Source organism: Myotis davidii, unplaced genomic scaffold (genome assembly GCF_000327345.1).
Source record: "Myotis davidii unplaced genomic scaffold, ASM32734v1 scaffold1350, whole genome shotgun sequence".
NCBI classification, from domain to species: domain Eukaryota; kingdom Metazoa; phylum Chordata; class Mammalia; order Chiroptera; family Vespertilionidae; genus Myotis; species Myotis davidii.
In genome coordinates, this window is record NW_006283656.1 from 440,718 (window position 1) to 449,744 (window position 9,027).

At 36.8% G+C, this 9,027-nt stretch overlaps 1 protein-coding gene across 1 annotated transcript in view; it reads left to right on the forward strand.

Annotated features, from left to right (window-relative positions):
* Positions 1 to 16: 16 nt before the first annotated feature.
* Positions 17 to 9,027, forward strand: part of AZI2 (5-azacytidine induced 2) — a 22,144-nt gene continuing 13,133 nt past the window's right edge. The window contains exons 1-3 of the mRNA XM_006753886.2: positions 17 to 327; positions 5,315 to 5,532; positions 8,449 to 8,574. Of these exons, the coding sequence (XP_006753949.1) occupies positions 174 to 327; positions 5,315 to 5,532; positions 8,449 to 8,574 (498 nt within the window). The 5' untranslated portion in view covers positions 17 to 173. The remainder of the gene's footprint in view (positions 328 to 5,314; positions 5,533 to 8,448; positions 8,575 to 9,027) is intronic.

A 9,027-nucleotide genomic window follows, 5' to 3' on the forward strand; every position in this document is an offset into this window, starting at 1 on the left:
CCACGCCTGGGCATCCCTGCCCCCTGCCAGCCTCGCACCCGCGCTGTTCCAGGCCCATCCTGGTCCTTCGCTTTACTTCTCCTTATTTTCGTTCCGGACTCTGACTTTCGGGAACGTATTGGGTTTTATTTCATTCATGGAGACTGCTTTTATGTCTAAAACGTAAGAGGGACATGGGGCTAGGGCGGTACTGCCTGGGGCGCCCGAGCAGTGGACTTCACCCCTGCACATTGTCGAGGTCGGCAGTAGGTGTTCTTCGTTTCTCCAGTGTCGCCCCTGTGCGTTGTACGGTCTGCGACCTTTTGCTGAGTGACTGCAACATGCAAGGTAGGCAGAGACCGCGGCCCTACGTCAGGGAACTCAAACAAGAGACTCGGGAAAACTGCAGAACAGAGGAAAACAAAGATCGCTCCAGGATGTGTTGTTAGAAAAATGCTAAGATGATAAAAGACAGTGACGTACGAGGATTGGAATTGACCCGTGCCTCTTAAACGTGGAAGACGCTATTTTGTTTTTGTAATTTTAAATTGGATTGAGCAAGATCTCGCGGCATAATTTAAATTCCAGTTCTCTAAACATGCCATATCGAGTTTCCCAACCTGTTGTGATCACTCACTACAAGCATGTGTAAACTAGGAGCTGTGCATCCCTCACAGGGTTATTACAGACTTTTAATGCGCTGTTTCTAAAATCGGGAGTTGTGTACAAATGTAAAGTTTTAATTTAAAGAGACAGTATAGTGTCATGGGAAATCCACTGGATTAAGTCAGAACATTCACTCAGGATCTGCGTGCTGATTTTTCTGTTTGTGCACTTGACGCTGGGTAAGAGATTAAATCTCTCCATTTTCTCTGCCTCTCCAGTGGTATTAAGGATTACTCTCCAAGGTACCAAAGCAAAGTTTCTACGAGTTTTGCTGGCTCTGGAGTCAACTGGTTGATTTTCATTTCTGGCTCCCACTTTTGTCTTTCTCAGTTGCTCCACCGGTGATAAGAGGAATTTCTTGCCCTCTTCAGAGGTCTTAATGTAGATTTAATGAATCGTTAAAAATAAGACAGTTTCCCTCAAAGGCAAAGCGTATTGCCTGACATACTATAAACACTTGGTAAATATTAATTACCAATACAGAAGCTGTCATGATTAATAAAAAGTGACATTTTCCATAATTCATGAACAGAGCCAATGTAGTATTTATATTCTGGATTATAGTTGTCATATCACTATTAGAGAATACTCATTGCTAACACTAGTAACATTTAGTGTACTACATAAGTGCTCAATTACATTGAGATGTATTATTTTATGAAAGGAAAAGAAGTTGACTGCTCTTTATACCTATGTTAACCCCAAAAAATTCTTATGATTCCTGGGCATGCAAGTTCATTTCGGGACTGACACAGTTAGTGAGATAAATCAGTGAGGGTTATAAAAATGAGAAGGAAGTTTTTCATACTGTATGTATATCTGGTGCTAAGTACATTTGGGGGCACTCACTAAGTTATAGGGCGTTTGAGTGCTGAGATACATAGATAGAATGACAGTATCTTGAAAAAAGGCACTGATAACTCCTTTATAAAATAGTTAGGCCATTCCTGCCTCTAATTATTCATTAAAATAGAGAAAGGAGTGTTGGTCTTCTATAAGACTTAATTCTTGCTCCATAGTATCTTGACTACTCTATGAAGGGCTAGTCTGGCTTTTCAGAGGTAGAAACATGATGGAAATGCTAAGTGAAGTAAGCCAGTCAGAGAAAGACAAATACCATTGATATCACTAATATGTGGAATCTAATGAACAAGATAAACAGAACAGAATGACAAAGTTTAGAGGGTGGGAGGGAAACTGGATAAAGGAAGGTGAAGGGATTAGCTATATATATACACACACACACACACACACACACACACACACAGCCCATGGACACAGACAATAGTGTGAAGGTGGGGGTGCTGGGTGGAGGTGGGCAAAGGGAGGAGGACATCTGCAATATTGTTAACAATAAAAAAAACTTAGGAAGAAAAAAAAGGTAATATAGAATAGAAAAAAGAAAGTAACAATGGGCCTTTATTTAAACCCTACCTGTCACATACTGTCAGTGATTTTAGGCAAATTTACCTCACCTCTGAGCCTCCGTTTTCTTATCTGGTAGTCATCATTCTAGCCAAGTTTGGTGTGGACTAGTACTACATACCTTTTACTCAGTTTCTGGCAAAAATGTGAATTCCTTTATATCTGTAGGTTGCCATCCCATGTTCAGATTAAAATTTTGCCTTCACAATTTAGGAAGGTGGCGTCTTAGTGATGTAGTTCAACCCTATCATTTTATTGGTGGGAAAATTTAGATCTGGGTAAGTAAAGTAATACTCAAGGCATCAGATTGTATACTAGAACCTAGATTTCTGAATCTTGGGCCAGAGGTCTACCTACCACTGAGCTCTGCCTTGTCCAGATTATTTTTGGTAATATCAGATTCCACGCTGTTTCCTCTCAGAATGTTGTATTAAGAGCATAAATTTGGCCCTAGCTGGCTTGGCTCATTGGATAGAGTGTCAGCCTGGGGACTGAAGGGCCCCAGGTTCAATTCTGGTCAAGGGCACATGCCCAGGTTGCGGGCTTGATCCCCAGTAGGGGGCATGCAGGAGGCAGCCGATCAATGATTCTCTCTCATTGATGTTTCTATCTCTCCCTCTCCTTCCTCTCTGAAATCAATAAAAAAAAATTTTTAAAAAAGGAAAAGCATAAATTTGGCCCGGGCTGGGTAGCTTGGTTGGAGTGTTGTCTCCATACGCCACGGTTGGGGATTTGATCCCTAGTCAGAGCAGCAGTCAGCCAATGAGTGCATGGATGGCTGGAGCCACAAGTCAATGTTCCTTTCTCTCAAAAAAAAAATCAATCAATAAAAATTTTTTAAAAGGATATAAATTTGGAAGCTTATTTGGGTTCACATCCCAGCTTTGCCACTGATTAGTTATGTATCTGTTATTAAAGTATTTAATGTTTCTAAGACTTTGTATATAAATTAGAATAATAGTACTAAATAGAAAAAAATGCATGTGGAAGCCTGGCATACAGTAAGTGAGCAATTAATGGTAGATATTATGATGATGAAATATGAGAAGATAATCATATTTATTCCTAGAAAAAAGACCAGTCTGGTGTCAGAAGGTATTTCTTTGTTTTCTAGTGTCTCGCACCCAGCATATGTAGCATATCTCAACTGAGGGTCCTCTCAGTGTTAACTGTAGTGAAGACTGAAATTTAAGATTTTTAAAAATAATTCTGATTAACAATGTTTGATTCTAGTTTTTTCTTTATATCTCTCCCCTACCCTTAAGAACTACTGTTCTTTTTCCTATCCACCTGATCTGGCAAATTGTGTCCTTCTTTCTCCATTATTATTGCAATATGTGATTTTATAAGAAATATATTTGCTCATTCGGGTAACCAAAATAATATTTTTCATTTATCACAGCTCTCAAAACCCTTGGAATTTACTGAGGGATAAAAACTATGAGAGCATCTTTTGTCATAATACAGGAGTGAACAAAAGTAGCTCTACAGTTGTAATACAAATACATACTACAGTAATTAAAAATAATACAAGAATAAACTGTTTCACATACTCATGAATATAAACCTACTTTTGCCCTCCCCTCTATTTGGTCCCATCCTCAATTCCGAAATCACATCACAGCCATAAAAGTGAAATGGGTGTCTTGTTATTTACGGGTATAACAAGCCTTTTCCAACAGGACTGGGTTTATGTTAATGAGATGACTTTTGGACAGCACCCCGAGGATGGTGGCTGGTTGCCAGGAGAACCACCCATCTGATTAGAGGGTTGGAACTTACAGACCTCAGGGTAGTGGAGAGGGGCTGGATTATGCCTATTATGTAATGAAACCTCCATAAAATGCAGGCATAGTGAAACCGATTCTGCACCTGTGTTTACATCTCAGTTCTCCATTTACTGTGTTACTATGGAAAATTACTTAAATTTCTTCTACATCAGTTTCTTCACTTATAATACTTTTAGAACAGTGACTGACACTAGTAAGCAATCAAATGTTATCTCAAGCAAGGACTGGTAAATAAAAACATTTTTCAAGCATCAATTAATTACTAATCTAATATACATAAAACACCATTGAGAGTCCTCATTTAGAATGCTGTATTTGGTGTCTTAATTTAAAGGACTTTTTAGGTTCTTTTATGGCCTACAGTCCCTCTTACCTTGTCTTTCCCATGAGATCTTAAAAGGTTTCAGCTACTATTTCTCTTTTCATCATGTTTTTTCAGGAACATAACTCAGGTGGGGAAGTAACGCTGAATCTAACAACAAAAGTAGATGTAAAGAGTGAGTATATTTTAACTAAGTAATTGGCTTCTTTTAGGTTTTAGACTCAGAGTTTGATTTGAATCCTACCTCTACCATTCTTCATTCAATAGAGTATCTTCCACACAGTGATGAGTTGGGGACACAATGATAAGCAAAAAACACGCCATAACCTCTGCTGTCACAAAGCTAATGTTCTACTAGATTTAATGTTGAACAAATTGCTTTACCCTTCAAATTCTAACCAAATGTAGATGATGCCTGTTTTATAGAATTATATGGATGAATTAAATAAGATAATATTAAAATAATGTAGTACATGGTACTTTGACATAGTGGACACCCAAATGTTAATTTCTTTGTCTTCTACTTTGAATGTATAACAAATATAATCAGTTACTGGTATGGAAAGAATATAGTGGAGTATGCATTAAAATATCTGTAATAATAAGGTAATGAATTATACTAAAAGTGTTGAAAATTTATAATTGGAGAGGCTATAAACTTGCTGTTTATATCTAAGAATGGAAATGTTGATGAGGAAAAAATTTATGGGTATAAAGAGTTTAAAATTGTTTGTTTTTTGACTGGAAATGGTGTTTCACAACTTTTTATAAAACTTACTAATAGCTGAGATTATGGTTTTATATGATTTCTAGATATCAACTATTTTAATATTCTTAAAAACTATGAAGTAGTTGTTATTATTTCTTATACTTTATAACTAAGGAAACTGAGGCAGAGAGGTTAAGCAACTAGCCCAAAGTCACACAGACACTAAGTATTAGAGTTTGGATTCAAACCCTTCCCAGTCTGGTTTCAGAGTCTATGCTCTTAACCATATACTATACTGCCTCTAAAACAAACAGGAATTTTGAACCATTGCCTCAATATTCACATTATTCTAAATATTCCTTCTTTTTCTGTTCATTTATTCAGTGAGACATTTATAATATATATATTTACTGTTTTAAATAGCTGTCATGGATACACTGGTAGAAGATGATATCTGCATTCTAAATCATGAAAAAGCCCATAGGAGAGATACAGTGACTCCGGTCTCAATATATTCAGATGAGTCTGTTGCTTCACATTTTGCCCTTGTCACTGCATATGAAGACATCAAAAAACGACTCAAGGATTCAGAAAAAGAGAACTCTTTCCTAAAGAAAAGAATAAGATTTTTGGAAGAAAAGGTATTTATTTATTACCTTCATTACATTTTGTGACCCAAAGAACAATTGAAAATATTTAAAGTATTAAATATTTTTCTGTCCTGTCTTCCATGGTTGTACTAAATTTCCAAGGATAACTCACTGCTAACTTCAAAACCCTAGGTACTGTACTGATAGATAGCAATGTTTCACATACCCTGTACTGGGGGAATATTTATAGACTAGGATTTAGCAATTTGGAGGGATATATGTCAGATATTTTTCTTAACCTCTTTTTCAGATTGCCTTACCTTCATAATTGTATGGTTTTTATTCAGGATCTTAAAATCTGTGCAAAAGTTATAGCCAATAAAGAAAATTAAGTGTCAAAAGAGAAAGCGCCTGGAACAGTGTTATAATATGCTTAATAATATCTTCACCAGGACTTACATCTTCTTTACCTCAGCATTCTTTTGCTTTTGAACACACATAACAAGAATAGTGCTTTTTAACTGATAAAATTTGGTCTATATACCTTTTTCTGAAGAAATCTGACATTCTTTTCTTTTTTTAAAATATATTTTTTTGATTTTTTTACAGAGAGGAAGGGATAGGGATAGAGAGTTAGAAACATCGATGAGAGAGAAACATCGATCAGCTGCCTCCTGCACACCCCCTACTGGGGATATGCCCGCAACCAAGGTACATGCCCTTGACCAGAATCGAACCTGGGATCCTTTAGTCCGCAGGCCGACGCTCTATCCACTGAGCCAAACCGGTTAGAGCCTGACATTCTTAAATGTTGTAAAATATACAGCAAGGTAGATGATTCAATTATGAATCATCAGTTCTTCTTGGCTTTGTGTATTAGGAAATTTTCCTCACTTATCCATTTGTTTTTGAGTTTTAAAGTTTTAGCTTAATTTGTTTCTTCAGATCAGCATATTCATATTTCACAAGCAACAGTTTCAATAAAGGAGGAAGAAAATGGGTTCCTTTGCAAACAAGGAAATAAATTATCTGCTTGTGAAAACTCAAGGATGGAACTTGATAAAGTTTAATTCTTTTGGAGGAATAAGAGAAGAGGAGTCAGTTGTAAAAATTATTCATAATTTCTTTGTATTCATATGAATTTACTTTAATAGTGATTAAATGAATTTGTGACATTCTGGGATAAAGTGAGAAAAAGTAACATTTTGTAGCTCATAGCTGTGTGTGTTTTAAAGTTCAGAAGAATATTGTGATTTGGTCTAGTTAGCATTGGAAATATTTCTGTAGTTTGTGATCAATAATCTATTAATTACCATTCTGAAATAATACAGGATTTAATGAACTAATCCATCCTTTCCTTGACACCTTTTGTGATAATGGAAAGTAAATACTAAGACTTGGAAAACACCTAAGGACTATAAAAAAAATGATGTACTGTGTTTCAGTATGATAAATGAATGTTATAAAAAAGATACTGTAAAGTATAAAATTCTATATAATAAAAGCAAATCAACTGAATGACAGAATGACCAATTGCTATGACACGCACTGACCACCGGGGGCAAATGCTGAATGCCGTCGGTGCCCCCTGGTGGTCAGTGCACTCCCAAAGGGGGAGCACCGCTCAGCCAGAAGCCGGGCTCACGGCTGGCGAGCTTAGTGGTGGTGGCAGGAAGCTCTCCCACCTCCGAGGAAGCACTAAGGATGTCTGACTGCCGGACATCCCCCAAGGACTCCCAGACTGTGAGAGGGTGCAGGCCAGGCTAAGAGATCTGCCCCCGCCCCCAAGAGTGCACAAATTTCATGCACTGGGCCTCTAGTATGTATAATAAGTACAGTCAAACCTCAGTTCTCAAACATCTCCCATCTTGAACAATTCACTTCTCAACCCGACAACTCTTTCATGCTGATACCTGTATGATCAGTCATTCATCTCTCAGGTGACAAAGGAGAGAATGTGCGATTATGAGTCAGTTTACCACTAAACTTTACATTATAACATCTCAGGAAATTGTGCTGTGAATATTTTCATGTATTTTTGCTTTTATTGCTGCTTATTATGATTAAATTTCATTTTTAGTGTACATTTCATTTCCTTTTTGTTAAATTTTCATTTATATTTAATGTCCTTTTCATTTTTAAAGCATTTATAGTATTTATAAAGAAAACAGTATATTAGACATGTACTGTGTACAATAAAGATTAAAACAGGAGCTCCGGTGGCGCAATCAGTTAGCGCGCGGTACTTATAAGATTAAAACAAAACAGGGAATCATATGGGGGTCTGGAATAGATTACATTATTTCTAATGGGGGGGAAATGATTCCTTTTTCAATCAGCTTTCTGGAACAAATTGAGTTTGAGAACTGAGGTTCCACTGTAAAAGCATAAAATAGAATACTTTAACCCTTTTCAGTCCAACCTCGAGGCTGACTCAGACCAGGCCAGGGGTCCTCAAACTTTTTAAACAGGGGGTCAGTTCACTGTCCCTCAGACCATTGGAGGGCCAAACTATAGTTTAAAAAAAAACTATGAACAAATTCCTGTGCACACGGCACATATCTTATTTTGAAGTAAAAAAACAAAACGGGAACAAATACAATATTTGTATTTGCATGTGGCCCGCGGGCCGTAGTTTGAGGACCCCTGGACCAGGCGCTAGGAGCAGGTCCAACGTCGAGCAATAAGAACATTAAAAAATTCAACATTCAATCCCATCAATTAATTTGGACCAGACTGTTTGAATTCCAAAAATAACGTTGTACTGCAAAGGGTTAAAAAGTATTCTGTCCTTTTTTGCTTTCTTAATCAGTAAAGGTTAATTGTATGGAAGTAAAATGTTCAGATTATTACAGTCCAGGCTTTATTCCTGTATTACAGTGATTAAAGTAAGATGTGATGCCATGAGAAGACTAATTGTTTTATGTAGAATACCCTTTTAAGCTTTCTCTTATTTTATATCATTAGCTTACAGGTGCTTTATTAGATGAAGAAACAAGTTCTGTGGGACGAGAACAAGTAAATAAGGCCTATCATGCATATCGAGAGGTTTGCATTGACAGAGATAATTTAAAGAGCAAATTGGATAAAATGGTAAGTTGGTTTGAAAAGAACGATATTATATATTGCAAATGAATTTTCTCATTCAAGATGTTAAAGATAGAAATAAGAAATATTTATTAAATAAAAATTTAAAAATAAATATGCTCAAGGCAAAAATAAAAAGTATTAATAGCCTTAGCTGGTTTGGTTCAGTGGATAGAGCGTTGACCTGCGGACTGAAGGATCCTGGGTTCAATTCTGGTCAAGGGCACATTTCCAAGTTGTGGGCTCGATCCCGAGTGGGGAGCATGCAGGAGGCAGCCAATCAATGGTTCTCTCTCATCATTGATGTTTCTGTCTCTCCCTCTCCCCTCCTCTCTGAAATCAATAAAATATATATTTTTAAGAAAGTATTAATAGTAATGTTTGCAACTTAATTCTATGCAAAATAAATCTAATATATAAAACCAGTGACTGGAATGCTGGAACCACTGCAACGACTGG